Below are 16,327 nucleotides of genomic sequence, written 5' to 3'. Positions count from 1 at the left end.
GGACTCGGGGGAATAAAAGTAAAGATGTAACAATATTATTTTTAAAAATTTATTATTATTATTTTTGGCTGTGCTGCGCGTGGCTTGTGGGATCTTAGTTACCCGACCAGGGATTGAACCCAGGCCCACGGCAGTGGAAGTGTGGAGTCCTAACCACTGGACAGCCAGGGAATTCCCAAGATGTAACAATCTTAAAAGAAATAAGCTGCAGTAGTCTAAGAAGATGGGCTTAGTGCAAATGGTTACAAGTAGGGAATGAATCAAAAGTCCGAAGGAGTCCCTTAAGTCCAGGGGATCTTGCCAAAGTTTTATAATTTGGTTTCTTTAAAAGTATGACTGGGGCTTCCCTGATGGCGCAGTGGTTGAGAGTCCACCTGCCGATGCAGGGGACACGGGTTCGTGCCCCGGTCCGGGAGGATCCCACATCCCGCGGAGCGGCTGGGCCCGTGAGCCATGGCCGCTGAGCCTGCGCGTCCGGAGCCTGTGCTCCGCAACGGGAGAGGCCACAACAGTGAGAGGCCCGCGTACTGCAAAAACAAAACAAAACAAAACAAAACAAAACAAAACAAAACAAAACAAAACAAAAGTGTGACTGAAGAAACATGGACAGAATTCTTTGAACAATTATGATCTTTTTTCAACTCTAACTGCCACAGACTTAATTTTATGTTTAAGGGAGTTCACTTTTATACTCAGCCTACCCATTTGTCAGTATTTTGTTTCATTACTTACTTGGCTATATTATGTCTTCGAGTAGAGTTTTCCAGAGGGTTCATTGGTGACAAATCTCCTGAGCCTTGGAGTATTTCTGATGATTTTATATTTCAACCATATAGGATTCTTAGGTCACAACTGTTTTCCTTCCAAATTTTCTAAATGTTGTTTCACTGTCTTCTGGCCTTAAATGTTGTCACAGAAAAGTAGGAGGCCAGCCTGTTTTTCTCCCTTCTATGTGCCTTGATGTTTTTTTCCTTCAGTTCTATGTGCCTTGAGATTTTGCAAAAGTGGTGTTTGCCATTTCTCCTTTAGATCGTCCATGCCCCTATTCCTTATGCTGGTCAAATCTTGGTGCTCTTTTTGGATCTGACCTAAATTTCATTGCGTCTGGCAGATATTCTTTAGTCTGTGTATGGGTACATGGCAGTTATCTAGTTTTATTATAGATGAAGCTTCCTCTTCTGGTTTTGTTTGTTTTCATTTTGGTGAGTTTGAAGGAGTAAAGCACTTACTTCATGACTTTTTCTAGAAGCTGACAGGGCTCTTTTGACAGATAGTCAGTTACAGTAGGAGGGCTTAAATTAGGGATCTCTATTTTTCATTCAGTAAATACTTACAAGGTATCTAGTATATAAAAAGTACAGTATTGGGGGGACTTCCCTGGTGGTCCAGAGGTAAAGAATCCGCCTTCCAATGCAGGGGACGCAGGTTCGATCCCTGGTCGGGGAACTAAGATCCCACATGTCGTGGGGCAACTAGGCCCGCGTGCTGCAACTACTGAGCTCACGTGCCTCAATGAGAGAGCCCATGTGCCACAAACTACAGAGCCCATGTGCCCTGAAGCCCACACGCCACAACTAGAGAGAGAAAACCTGCACTCCACAACTAGAGAGGCCTGCACGCCGCCGCAACTAGAAAGAGGCCCGCGCATCAAGGCAACGACAGATCCTGTGTGCTGCAACTAAGACCCGATGCAGCCAAAAAAAAAATACAGTATTGGGAGTTAAGGGATACAAAGACATATGAGGAGTATTTCTGTATTCAAGGAATTTACAGTCTAGTTGAGGAAAAAAAAAAAGATGCAGTAAGTGTCACATGAGCATAAGTAAAGTGATGGGTGCACAGGGAACAGAGAGGTGGGAGAGATAATTTCTGGCTAGGAAAATTCAAGAAAACTGCATGAAGCAGTTAGAATACATGTGGGACCTTGGAAGATGGGTAGGATTTCTACAGGTAAAGATCTCTAAAGAGAGGCAATTCAGGCACAGTGAATGTCAGGGATAAAGGGGAGTGGAAATGTAAGGGGCTCAGTGGGTAGGGCAGTGAGTTGAGTGTCAGTAAAGAGGACACTCAGGGTAACAATGAGAAGCAGCAATACTGTATCTTGTTTGGCTTTGAGGGCTGCACTTGCTGCCTGCAGAAAGCACGGAAAATCCAGGTGAAATCCTGGTTCCCCAGCCTGCCTGCATGTGAAGGTGCTACCCTAGACTGCTGCTTGGGTCATTCACCTTGGACTAGGAGGAAATGCAGGAGATGTTAATCAGGACCAGAGGACCAAAGATGCAGAACACAGGATTGACACTGAAGCCTCGACAATGAAGTTTTCACTACACTTTTGATTGCTGAACATCAGCTGTCATATAAATTGGAAACGGTAGAAAATCAGAAAGACAGGAAGGAGGCTTCTCTGCATAGTCTTGCCTACACCTTCCCCAAGGCAGTCCTACTAGCATCCTTTAAGCCCTGAGGACCTTGGGTGGGTGTCCAAGCCACTATCCAGAAAGTCTTAGCAGCTCACCAATGCTGGCAGAAACAAGCAGACTAAGAATATGAGAAACTCCTTTCTAGACAAATTCATGCTCCTACTGTGCCATTTAGTCCAGATGTAATAGCATCAGGGTAATCAAGTCTCACATGAGAGCAATTTAATCACCTTTCCTAAATTTACTGTAAGTAATTAAAACTAAATGACCCGGGGCTCCCCCGGTGGCGCAGTGGTTAAGAATCCGCCTGCCAATGCAGGAGACACGGGTCCAAGCCCTGGTCTGGGAAGATCCCACATGCCGCGGAGCAACTAAGCTCACAAGCCACAACTACTGAGCCTGTGTGCCACAACTACTGAAGCCCACATGCCTAGAGTCCGTGCTCCCAACAAGAGAAGCCACCACAACGAGAAGCCTGCACACCACAATGAAGAGTAGCCCCCGCTCTTCGCAACCAAAGAAAAGCACGCGTGCAGCAATGAAGACCTAACGCAGCCAAAAAAAAAATTTAAAGACAAAACAAAACTAAACTAAATGACCCAAAAATAATGGGAAAAATTTCATATGGGATGCAAGATGTCTTATCTTATCACCAGAAACTAACTTGCAGCGTTGGGTAGTCTCTAATGGCCTTCCTAGTCATTAGTCCCATATGGGCTGCCTATAGCTTCACTTAAACTTTTTTAGTTGGAAAAATAGTAGCAGCCACCATCTAAAGCTCTACTGTTTCCCCAGCTAGAAATCTTATTAGGCTATCCAAGGTTACACCTCCCCCAAACAGCAACTGACTCTGGGACATTGTGCTAGGTCTTTCTATGAACTTCTCTCATATAAATAAGCTGGAGTTCCTTACAGAGCCTTAGTTTCCTTACCAAGTCTGTTCATGTCAATTCAGGACACTAACAGTGGGCTTTAGAGAGCTGCTCCTTTGTCTGCCCACCCACAGGAGGGGAGGGAGAGGTCACCAATTAGAGCAAACAAGGAAGTTATGGCACTGTCTCCCTTGGAAGGTCTGAGGCAAGAGGAGACAGAGTGGAAGTTACAAAGCCTCATGAGCTACTCTAGAACCAGGTGATCAAATGGATAAAGGCAAGTGTAGTTCTGGTTTTTAAGAGAATGGTGACATCTCAAAGTCTTACGTAGGAATCTGGAATGGGATATGGAGTAGCACAGGAACAATAAGAAAAAAGTCTGGATTGCCAAGATCTATTCATTGTAAAAATGCAGAAATTGAGCTGGATGATTTCTAAGGCCCCAACTCATTCTAACATTCCAGGACCCAGTGTTGGAGCTAGATCATGAGAAACATGAGAAACTCTGAAGCTGAAACTTTATTCTAAAACTGAATCAAGAAGAAATAGATAACTCAAACAGACTAATCACTAGAAATGAAATAGAATCTGTAATTTAAAAAAAGCTCCCTACAAACAAAAGTCCAGGACCAGATGGCTTCACTGGGGAATTCTACCAAATGTACAAAGCAGAACTTAAACTGATCCTTCTCAACTTCTTCCAAAAGACTGAAACTTTATTCTAAAGGTAATGGGGATTCTTCAAAAGTTTTTGAATAGAACATGGATATGATCAGAGATATTCTTTAGGACGACAACACTGGCAACATGTCACCTCTGTGAGATGAGATAAAGTAATGAAGAAGAAGATGATAATGATACAGCTAACATTCTTTGTGCGAAGCACTGTTCTCAGTGCTTTATGTCTATTAACTCACTTAGTATTCCCAATAAACCTATGAGGCAACCCAGTTTTTACCCTATTTTATAATGAGAAAATCGGGCTCAAAGAGGTAAAGCCAATCCCCTAAGTGACTAGTAAGTGACAGACCCAGGATTCAGTCTGGGCAGTCTGACCCCAAAGCTCATGCTCTCATCCATAGGACCCATGCTGGAAGGGTGGATTTGGAAGAGAAAGAAAAATGGAGACAGGAAAATAAGTTGGAGAACACAGTGATTCAGGAAGAGGTCTCTGGGTCTGACCTCTTTTCCGAACCTCTACTCACAAACTGGCTACCAGCTACCTCCACACACCTGGATGTCCTACAGGTACTTCCAATCCCATGTGCCCCGCACAAGCCTTATCTCCTCACAAATCTGCTCCTCCCTCTCCCTTCCTCATCTCAGTGAGTACACCACCATCTACCCTGTTTTCCCAACTAGAAACCTGGGCTTCACCGACCAAATGTCCTCTCCCTTGCCCCTTACATTCCTTCCTTGCTCGTTTCTTGTCAGTCACCTTAGATTCCTTTACTTATGTCTAAAATTACTGATGTTCTCCAAGGTTTTGTCTTGGTTTCTTTTCTTTCAATGTCACACACTGTTCCTGGGTGGTCTTAGCTGTATCCACGGATTCGGTTACCACCTCCATGCCCACTGCCCCCAACCTGTACTTCAAGCACAGGCTTCTTTCCCGAACTCCAGTCCTATACAGCAAGTGCTGCACGTCAGGCCGCCTGCCACGAGCTCAACTTGTCACAGATGGAATGTGTCATTTCTCTGCTTCCCACCCTGCAAATCTTGCTCCTTCTCCACTGATTTCTATCTTAGTGACTGGCACACCAGAAACCTTATTGCTCCAGCAAGAAATCTAAGAATTTTCCTTAATTTCTCTCTCTTTCACTTCACATATCCAGGCAGTCATCATGCTTTATAGTTTTTACCACCCTGTTACTTCTCTCCATCTCCACTGCTATTGTGTTAGTTAAGGACCTCTTCCATTTTACCAGGATTATTTCAGTAGTCTTCCTGCCTCCATATTTACCCTCTACAGATCATCCTTCTCACCACAGCCAAAATGATCTTCATAAAATGGGAATTTAATCATGCTATTCCTTTTCTTTAAACTCTTAAATTACCACTACCCATTAAACTCCTTAGAGGATAGTCCATGATTTGGCTTTTGTCCATTTATATGGCCTTGTCTCCTGTCACATCCATTTGTTTCTGAATTCTATATTGTGGTCATTATGAATCGTCTACCATTCTTTCACATAACAAATATTTACTGAGTTCCCGTAGGCCTTCAGGATATAACAGTGAAACGGAAAGATAAGGTACTTACCATCCTCAAACTAACATCTTGTGATAGACAGGTAAACAAGATACGGCCTGACAGTGATAATGTTATAATGAAGAAGATAAGATGTAACAGGGAGTGCTGGGACAGGTTACTTCCGAGAGGATAGTCAGCACAGCCTCTTTTTAAGTGGTGAAATTTGAGCTAACATCAAAATGAGGAGCCGTTTCTGAAATAAGATATGCTCTCTCACACTTTATATTCTTGATGTATCTAGAACATTCCTTTCTCCAGCCTGGGGGGCTCTACTCATTTTTCAAGATTCAGTTCAAGGGTCATTTCCTTAATTAAGTCTTCTCTGACCCTTTCCTCTTCTGTGACCATACAGATTTCTATCACAGCACTTGTAACTTCTTGTTGCATATAGCTTACGAGTTCCTTGAGAAAAGAGATTGAGCCTTATGTAGTTTTCTGTCTTCAGTTGCCTACTACATTCTTCAGCATAGAGTGAGTCCTGAAGTGTTTGATGAAAGGGTGAAATACTTGAGACAGGTTTCTATTATCAGTGCTGTGGTGGAGCCAGCTCGTCCTGCTTGGGAGAGCTGACTGGTAGCGTCTCTTCCCAACTCAGTGTTCACTGATATCACTGGTCATAGGGGGAAACTTTGTATCATGGCAATTGGCAAATGCTACAAATCAGGCCACTTATTTTTTCCTTTGGAGAACTGGTTGTTAACAATTTATCAGCACACCACTGGTAGCAGTGTACCAGAAAAATTTCTGGCTTTTTTTTTTTTTTTTTGCAATTAAAGTTATACATGCATGAAGTTTAAAGCAAATTGTTCTGGCGGTTTTATTATGAATAATAGTAGTCCCCTGTTCCCTCAACTCATTTCCTTCTTCCCAGAGACAACTCTGACTTCTTTTTGCTGAGTATTTCAGTATTTACTTCCATGTCTATAGATAATAACATGCTTATATTACATCTTAATTTTTCAGTTTTAAGCATTGTCAATAGACTTCTCACAATGGAAGATGAGGATTTAGCTTTCCTTTCTCCCCACCACTGCTCCCTTTTTCCCTTCCTACCCTTCAACCTTTCAATACAGCTAGAGCATAATTTTGGTCAATGCTCACTGTTTATTATGACTATGTTAATTCTATTTCATAGTTGAGCCACATAGCAAACTCTGATGCCTTCTCCTTTTTTGTACAACTTTTTAAAAAACAGAGTTAATAACTGTTTTGTTTTTGTTAGTGTTCTACGTTATTACTAATTCAAACCTAACTTTTAGCCAGTTGTCTAAATTTTTCAAGATGTTTATATATATCTGGCATTTTATCAGTTTCATCTTCCTAAATAAGTGTTTCCCGGATTCCACTCTGGACTAAGTGCTCCCTTTATGCTTCATGCATAGCAGTCACCCTTGGATCTGCCTTCACTGTCACCTCATGGATTCTTTTTGCCTTATTCTGAGTTGGATCTCTTGTTTCTCATCTATCTCCTTTTGGTTTACTTTTCATTTTGGTGGGATACACCTTTTCATGTCTGAAAATGTCTTTATTCTACTGTCACACTTCATTAACACTTACCTTGAGTATGGAATTCTAGGGTGAAATTAATTTTCCTTCAGAATTTTGAAGGCATCGTTCTATTATCTTCCAGTTTTCATTGCTGCTACTGGTAAGTCCAAAGCCATTCCGGTTCCTGATTAGTTGTATATGACCTATTATTTTCTCTTTGTAAGTTGGTAGCATGCTTTGTCTCTGACGTTCTGAAGTTTCACAATGATGTGGGTTTATTTTTACCATTGGGCTGGACCCTTAGTAGGCCCTTTCATTCTGTAAATTCGTATCTTTCCGTTCTGGGACATTTTCTTTTATTTTTTTAAATTTTATTTATTATTTTTTGGCTGCATTGGGTCTTCATTGCTGCGTGTGGGCTTTCTCTAGTCGCGGCGGGTGGGGGCTACTCTTTGTTGCAGTGCGTGGGCTTCTCATTGCGGTGGTTTCTCTAGTTGTAGACCACGGGCTCTAGGTGCACGGGCTTCAGTAGTTGTGGCATGTGGGTTCACTAGTTGTGGCTCACAGGTTCTAGAATGCAGGTTCAGTAGTTGTGGTGCACAGGCTTAGCTGCTCCACGGCATGTGGGGTCTTCCCGGACCAGGGCTCGAACCTGTGTCCCCTGCATTGGCAGGCAGATTCTTAACCACTGCGCCACAGGGAAGCCCTGGGATATTTTCTTATATTACTTCTTAAACAAATTCCTTCTCTGATTTCTCAGCTCTCTTTTTATTTATTTATTTATTTTATTTTATTTTTTCATTTTAACATCTTTATTGGAGTATAATTGCTTTACAATGGTATGTTACTTTCAGCTTCAAAACAAAATGAATCAGTTATATATATACATATGTTCCCATATCTCTTCCCGCTTGTGGCTCCCTCCCTCCCACCCTCCCTATCCCACCCCTCCAGGCGGTCACAAAGCACCGAGCTGATCTCCCTGTGCTATGCGGCTGCTTCCCACTAGCTATCTACCTTACGTTTGGTAGTGTATATATGTCCATGCCTCTCTCTTGCTTTGTCACAGTTTACCCTTTCCCCTCCCCATATCCTCAAGTCCATTCTCTACTAAGTCTGCGTCTTTATTCCTGTTTCACCCCTAGGTTTTTCATGACATTTTTTTCCCTTAAATTCCATATATATGTGTTAGCATATGGTATTTGTCTCTCTCTTTCTGACTTACTTCACTCTGTATGACAGACTCTAGGTCTATCCACCTCATTACAAATAGCTCAATTTCGTTTCTTTTTATGGCTGAGTAATATTCCATTGTATATAGGTGCCACATCTTCTTTATCCATTCATCCGATGATGGACACTTAGGTTGTTTCCATCTCTGGACTACTGTAAATAGAGCTGCAATGAACATTTTGGTACATGACTCTTTTTGAATTATGGTTTTCTCAGGGTATATGCCCAGTACTGGGATTGCTGGGTCATATGGTAGTTCTATTTGTAGTTTTTTAAGGAACCTCCATACTGTTCTCCACAGTGGCTGTATCAATTTACATTCCCACCAACAGTGTAAGAGGGTTCCCTTTTCTCCACACCCTCTCCAGCATTTACTGTTTCTAGATTTTTTGATGATGGCCATTCTGACTGGTGTGAGATGATATCTCATTGTAGTTTTGATTTGCATTTCTCTAATGATTAGTAATGTTGAGCATTCTTTCATGTGTTTGTTGGCAGTCTGTATATCTTCTTTGGAGAAATGTCTATTTAGGTCTTCTGCCCATTTTTGGATTGGGTTGTTTGTTTTTTTGTTATTAAGCTGCATGAGCTGCTTATAAATTTTGGAGATTAATCCTTTGTCTGCTTCACTTGCAAATATTTTCTCCCATTCTGAGGGTTGTCTTTTGGTCTTGTTTATGGTTTCCTTTGCTGCGCAAAAGCTTTTAAGTTTCATTAGGTCCCATTTGTTTATTTTTGTTTTTATTTCCATTGCTCTAGGAGGTGGGTCAAAAAGGACCTTGCTGTGATTTATGTCATAGAGTGTCCTGCCTAGGTTTTCCTCTAAGAGTTTGATAGTTTCTGGCCTTACATTTAGGTCTTTAATCCATTTTGAGCTTATTTTTGTGTATGGTGTTAGGGAGTGATCTAATCTCATACTTTTACATGTAGCTGTCCAGTTTTCCCAGCACCACTTACTGAAGAGGCTGTCCTTTCTCCACTGTACATTCCTGCCTCCTTTATCAAAGATAAGGTGACCATATGTGCGTGGGTTTATCTCTGGGCTTTCTATCCTGTTCCATTGATCTATATTTCTGTTTTTGTGCCAGTACCATACTGTCTTGATTACTGTAGCTTTGTAGTATAGTCTGAAGTCAGGAAGCCTGATTCCTCCAGCTCCGTTTTTTGTTCTCAAGATTGCTTTAGCTATTCGGGGTCTTTTGTATTTCCATACAAATTGTGAAATTTTTTGTTCTAGTTCTGTGAGAAATGCCAGTGGTAGTTTGATAGGGATTGCATTGAATCTGTAGATTGCTTTGGGTAGTAGAGTCATTTTCACAATGTTGATTCTTCCAATCCAAGAACATGGTATATCTCTCCATCTCTTTGTATCATCTTTAATTTCTTTCATCGGTGTCTTATAATTTTCTGCATACAGGTCTTTTGTCTCCTTAGGTAGGTTTATTCCTAGATATTTTATTCTTTTTGTTGCAATGGTAAATGGGAGTGTTTTCTTGATTTTACTTTCAGATTTTTCATCCTTAGTGTATAGGAATGCCAGAGATTTCTGTGCATTAATTTTGAATCCTGCTACTTTACCAAATTCATTGATTAGCTCTAGTAGTTTTCTGGTAGCATCTTTAGGATTCTCTATGTATAGGATCATGTCGTCTGCAAAGAGTGACAGCTTTACTTCTTCTTTTCTGATTTTGATTCCTTTTATTTCCTTTTCTTCTCTGATTGCTGTGGCTAAAACTTCCAAAACTATGTTGAATAAGAATGGTGAGAGTGGGCAACCTTGTCTTGTTCCTGATCTTAGTGGAAATGCTTTCAGTTTTTCACCATTGAGGACGATGTTGGCTGTGGGTTTGTCATATATGGCCTTTATTATGTTGAGGAAAGTTCCCTCTATGCCTACTTTCTGGATGGTTTTTATCATAAATGGGTGTTGAATTTTGTCAAAAGCTTTCTCTGCATCTATTGAGATGATCATATGGTTTTTCTCCTTCAATTTGTTAATATGGTGTATCACGTTGATTGATTTGCATATATTGAAGAATCTTTGCATTCCTGAAATAAACCCCACTTGATCATGGTGTATGATCCGTTTAATGTGCTGTTGGATTCTGTTTGCTAGTATTTTGTTGAGGATTTTTGCATCTATGTTCATCAGTGATATAGGCCTGTAGTTTTCTTTCTTTGTGACATCCTTGTCTGGTTTTGGTATCAGGGTGATGGTGGCCTCGTAGAATGAGTTGGGGAGTGTTCCTCCCTCTGCTATATTTTGGAAGACTTTGAGAAGGGTAGGTGATAGCTCTTCTCTAAATGTTTGATAGAATTCGCCTGTGAAGCCATCTGGTCCTGGGCTTTTGCTTGTTGGAAGATTTTTAATCACAGTTTCAATTTCAGTGCTTGTGATTGGTCTGTTCATATTTTCTATTTCTTCCTGATTCAGTCTTGGCAGGTTGTGCCTTTCTAAGAATTTGTCCATTTCTTCCAGGTTGTCCATTTTATTGGCATAGAGTTGCTTGTAGTAATCTCTCATGATCTTTTGTATTTCTGCAGTGTCAGTTGTTACTTCTCCTTTTTCATTTCTAATTCTATTGATTTCAGTCTTCTCCCTTTTTTTCTTGATGAGTCTGGCTAATGGTTTATCAATTTTGTTTATCCTTTCAAAGAACCAGCTTTTAGTTTTATTGATCTTTGCTATCGTTTCCTTCATTTCTTTTTCATTTATTTCTGATCTGATTTTTATTATTTCTTTCCTTCTGCTAACTTTGGGGGTTTTTTGTTCTTCTTTCTCTAATTGCTTTAGGTGCAAGGTTAGGTTGTTTATTCGAGATGTTTCCTGTTTCTTAAGGTAGGATTTTATTGCTATAAACTTCCCTCTTAGAACTGCTTTTGCTGCATCCCATAGATTTGGAGTCGTCGTGTCTCCACTGTCATTTGTTTCTAGGTATTTTTTTATTTCCTCTTTGATTTCTTCAGTGATCACTTCGTTATTAAGTAGTGTATTGTATTTTTGTATTTTTTACAGATCTTTTCCTAGATCTAGGACTAGATAATTGATATCTAGTCTCATAGCGTTGTGGTTGGAAGAGATACTTGATACAATTTCAATTTTCTTAAATTTACCAAGGCTTGATTTGTGACCCAAGATATGATCTATCCTGGAGAATGTTCCATGAGCACTTGAGAAAAATGTGTATTCTGTTGTTTTTGGATGGAATGTCCTATAAATATCAATTAAGTCCATCTTGTTTAATGTATCATTTAAAGCTTGTGTTTCCTTATTTATTTTCATTTTGGATGATCTGTCCATTGGTGAAAGTGGGGTGTTAAAGTCCCCTACTATGAATGTGTTACTGTCGATTTCCCCTTTTATGGCTGTTAGTATTTGCCTTATGTATTGAGGTGCTCCTATGTTGGGTGCATAAATATTTACAATTATTATATCTTCCTCTTGGATCGATCCCTTGATCATTATGTAGTGTCCTTCTTTGTCTCTTCTAATATTTTGTCTGATATGAGAATTGCTACTCCAGCTTTCTTTTGGTTTCCATTTGCATGAAATACCTTTTTCCATCCCCTTACTTTCAGTCTGTATGTGTCTCGAGGTCTGAAGTGGGTCTCTTGTAGACAGCAGATATACGGGTCTTGTTTTTGTATCCATTCAGCCAATCTGTGTCTTTTGGTGGGAGCATTTAGTCCATTTACATTTAAGGTAATTATCGATATATATGTTCCCATTCCCATTTTCTTAATTGTTTTGGGTTCGTTATTGTAGGTCTTTTCCTTCTCTTGTGTTTCTTGCCTAGAGAAGTTCCTTTAGCAGTTGTTGTAGAGCTGGTTTGGTGGTGCTGAACTCTCTCAGCTTTTGCTTGTCCGTAAAGGTTTTAATTTCTCCATCAAATCTGAATGAGATCCTTGCTGGGTAGAGTAATCTTGGTTGCAGGTTTTTCTCCTTCATCACTTTCAATATGTCCTGCCACTCCCTTCTGGCTTGCAGAGTTTCTGCTGAAAGATCAGCTGTTAACCTTATGGGGATTCCCTTGTGTGTTATTTGTTGTTTTTCCCTTGCTGCTTTTAATATGCTTTCTTTGTATTTAATTTTTGACAGTTTGATTAATATGTGTCTTGGCGTATTTCTCCTTGGATTTATCCTGTATGGGACTCTCTGTGTTTCTTGGACTTGATTAACTATTTCCTTTCCCATATTAGGGAAGTTTTCAACTATAATCTCTTCAAATATTTTCCCAGTCCCTTTCTTTTTCTCTTCTTCTTCTGGAACCCCTATAATTCGAATGTTGGTGCGTTTAATGTTGTCCCAGAGGTCTCTGAGACTGTCCTCAGTTCTTTTCATTCTTTTTTCTTTATTCTGCTCTGCATTAGTTATTTCCACCATTTTATCTTCCAGGTCACTTATCCGTTCTTCTGCCTCAGTTATTCTGCTATTGATCCCATCTAGAGTATTTTTCATTTCATTTATTGTGTTGTTCATCATTGTTTGTTTCATCTTTAGTTCTTCTAGGTCCTTGTTAACTGTTTCTTGCATTTTGTCTATTCTATTTACAAGATTTTGGATCATCTTTACTATCATTATTCTGAATTCTTTTTCAGGTAGACTGCCTATTTCCTCTTCATTTGTTAGGTCTGGTGGGTTTTTATCTTGCTCCTTCATCTGCTGTGTGTTTTTCTGTCTTTGCATTTTGCTTATCTTACTGTGTTTGGGGTCTCCTTTTTGCAGGCTGAAGGTTCGTAGTTCCTGTTGTTTTTACTGTCTGTCCCCAGTGGCTAAGGTTGGTTCAGTGGGTTGTGTAGGCTTCCTGGTGGAGGGGACTAGTGCCTGTGTTCTGGTGGATGAGGCTGGATCTTGTCTTTCTGGTGGGCAGGTCCACGTCTGGTGGTGTGTTTGGGGGTGTCTGTAGACTTATTATGATTTTGGGCAGCCTCTCTGCTAATGGGTGGGGTTGTGTTCCTGTCTTGCTAGTTGTTTGGCATAGGATGTCCAGCACTGTAGCTTGCTGGTTGTTGAGTGAAGCTGGGTGCTGGCGTTGAGATGGAGATCTCTGGGAGATTTTCGCCGTTTGATATTTTGTGCAGCTGGGAGGCCTCTTGTGGACCAGTGTTCTGAAGTTGGCTCTCCCACCTCAGAGGCACAGCACTAACTCCTGGCTGCAGCACCAAGAGCCTTTCATCCACACGGCTCCTTAATTTGGGATGATTCGTTGTCTATTCATGTATTCTACAGATGCAGGGTTCATCAAGTTGATTGTGGAGCTTTAATCCACTGCTTCTGAGGCTGCTGGGAGAGAGTTCCCTTTCTCTTCTTTGTTCTCACAGCTCCCAGGGGCTCAGCTTTGGATTTGGCCCCGCCTGTGCATGTAGGTCGCTGGAGGGCGTCTGTTCTTTGCTCAGACAGGACGGGGTTAAAGGAGTCGCTGATTCAGAGGCTCTGGCTCACTCAGGCCGGGGGGGGGGGGTAGGGGGGTAGGGAGGGTCATGGAGTGCGGGGTGGGCCTGCGGTGGCAGAGGCCGGTGTGACGTTGCGCCAGCCTGAGGCGCACCGTGCGTTCTCCCGGGGGAGTTGTCCCTGGATCCCAGGACCCTGGCAGTGGCGGGCTGCACAGGCTCCCCGGAAGGGGGGTGTGGATAGTGACCTGTGTTCGCACACAGGCTTCTTATCTCAACTCTCTTTTTATGGAACTCGTATTCAGATGTTAGACATCCTGGACTAGTCCTCTAATTTTCTATCATTTCTCTTCTATGTTCCATCTCTTTATCTTTTTGTTCTACTTTTTGTGAAATTTCAAATTTACCTTCCAATTCTTTTATTGAGGTTTTCCTTTTTGTTATCATATATATAAAATTATTTATTTATTTTTTTTGCAGTATGCGGGCCTCTCACTGTTGTGGCCTCTCCCGTTGCGGAGCACAGGCTCTGGACGTGCAGGCTCAGTGGCCATGGCTCACGGGCCCAGCCGCTCCGTGGCATGTGGGATCCTCCCGGACCGGGGCACGAACCCATGTCCCCTGCATCGGCAGGCGGACTCTCAACCACTGCGCCACCAGGGAAGTCCCCTAGCCTAGTGGTTTTTTTTTTTTTTTTTTTTTGCGGTACGCGGGCCTCTCACTGTTGTGGCCTCTCCCGTTGCAGAGCACAGGCTCCGGACGCGCAGGCTCAGCGGCCATGGCTCACGGCTCCAGCCGCTCCGCGGCATGTGGGATCCTCCCGGACCGGGGCACGAACCCGTGTCCCCTGCATCGGCAGGTGGACTCTCAACCACTGCACCACCAGGGAAGCCCCGCCTAGTGGTTTTTAAAATTTGTTTTATAGATCAGTTTTCACATTCTATAGGAAGGATAAGTGCCCCTTCCCCACTGTATTCCAAACAACTGTGTTTTTACCAGTTTTAAATAATGAGTTTCTGCTTACGATTTATCTTAAGAAAAAGTTTCCTTTCTAAAAAGTCTGAAAACCATTGGTAATATCTTTCCTCTCTTCCACTACTAATGTTTGCATTTTACACAAGGAAAAAACCTGAGGTCCATACAGAGGAAGAATCTCATTAAGCATCATTCAAGTCTTACTCCAAGTTCAGGGTGTTCATAAAGTAAGATTTTAGGGCATTCTAAAGCGTCTTAAAATGCGGAAAGATTCTCTATAACTTGTAACAGAGAAGCTCTCCCTCAAAAATGGAAAGTGTCTTATATGTCCATTCATCCGAGGCCTCTGCTTTCTTCAGGGCTGCTGTGGGATACTGAGATAGGGGCAGGTGACCCTTAAACAGTGGTACAGTGTCATTCCAGTCCTGCCAGTGGCTCACTGCTGTGGCCATCCCATCAAGTAGAATATCAAAGCAAGAGAAGGCAGCTTCTCCCAGGACTACAATTGTCATAAGTATGAGAAGACTGATGGAAATGCTTTCAGAGACCACATTAAATAGTATGGAGCCAAAACCAAGGCCTAGGCACTATTCCTTCTTTCATCCTTTCCCCTTTCTTCCTCTCCCCAAGTTGACCCCTTTCCTAGGCTGGACTGGCCTCCAAAGCCTCCCAGAGATACCAGGGGCCTTGCCTCAAGTGGGTACAGGGGGCAACATACCCTTCCTCCACGGTAACTGAGTTCATGAGAAGGCAACTGGTGACAGTCACTCTATCTCTTATGACACAGGATGAACCAATGACTGAGTGCTTAATGGATGACTTCTCTCCAACCTGTGTATCTGGCCCAATGAGGCTGTCAACTCCAACCTGCAAAAGGCAAATATAAATATAAAAACTTGTCCACCCATCTCAACCAACTGCAAACCAACCCTCCAGATCCCTTGAGCTGGGTCTAATGGGATCTTTCCCAAAGACACTTTAGCAAGAGGGATCATCATCAGTATTTCTCAGGGCCACAAGGTCATATAATATCTCTGAGACCAACTCAAACTTACACACTCTTGCACTTGTGTATATAGACGTGCTCTCCTGAAGACAGTGCTCAAATCAGGGTAAGAAGAGGGATAGAGATGGAAAGCTCCTGTGTCTGAGTCCAAAGACTATATCGGACCTTCCTTAGAGGGTCTGTGTGGCTGGGCTCAGCACCTGTCCAGGCAATCTTCCTGAGTGCCTGGGCTGGAAGGTAAGATTTTATAACCAGAACTCAATTTGGGATTTCCCTGGGGCCAATGAGGTTCAGGGACTGACCTGAGGAGAAGCTGGGAGAAGCTGGTTTGGGGAGAAGCCCCAAACCAGCTTCTCAAGAACAAGCCTCAGAATACCCAGACACTGTCCCATAACTGCCCTGTCCAAGCTAGCACTTACCAGGTGTTTGCTGACAATCTGGGCTGATGAATGGACCAGTGATTCTTCCGGACAGATAACAGGGAGCAATTTGGACACCTTGAGGAAAGAGGTTTGGTCACTAAAGACAGACCAGAAAACACCTGAAAGCACCTTAAGTAGAACCCTGTGTCCAGCAGAGATGTGGGGAGTTCGCAGCCACAGCCTCCTGTCTGGATGAGGCAGGCTGATGCATTTCCCCTAGGACAGGGATTGTTTACACAGCAGCTTCTAGATAATCTTATCCTCAG

General features: G+C 42.2%; 1 protein-coding gene across 3 annotated transcripts in view; it reads right to left on the bottom strand.

The window, feature by feature from the left end:
• The window catches only part of EIF2B3 (eukaryotic translation initiation factor 2B subunit gamma), a 170,182-nt gene that overhangs the window by 20,622 nt on the left and 133,233 nt on the right, over window positions 1-16,327 (bottom strand). For all 3 annotated transcript variants that reach the window (XR_004481547.2, XM_004266294.4, XM_004266293.4), the window contains exons 9-10: window positions 16,059-16,136; window positions 15,352-15,500 (exon numbers count right to left, since the gene is read on the bottom strand). Coding sequence is in view for 2 of the 3 variants with exons in the window: in XM_004266294.4 (XP_004266342.1) it covers window positions 15,352-15,500; window positions 16,059-16,136 (227 nt within the window). In the remaining variant the exon portion in view is untranslated. The remainder of the gene's footprint in view (window positions 1-15,351; window positions 15,501-16,058; window positions 16,137-16,327) is intronic.

This window comes from Orcinus orca, chromosome 1, assembly GCF_937001465.1.
Source record: "Orcinus orca chromosome 1, mOrcOrc1.1, whole genome shotgun sequence".
Taxonomy (NCBI): domain Eukaryota; kingdom Metazoa; phylum Chordata; class Mammalia; order Artiodactyla; family Delphinidae; genus Orcinus; species Orcinus orca.
This window is presented reverse-complemented; position numbering and strand designations above follow the sequence as displayed.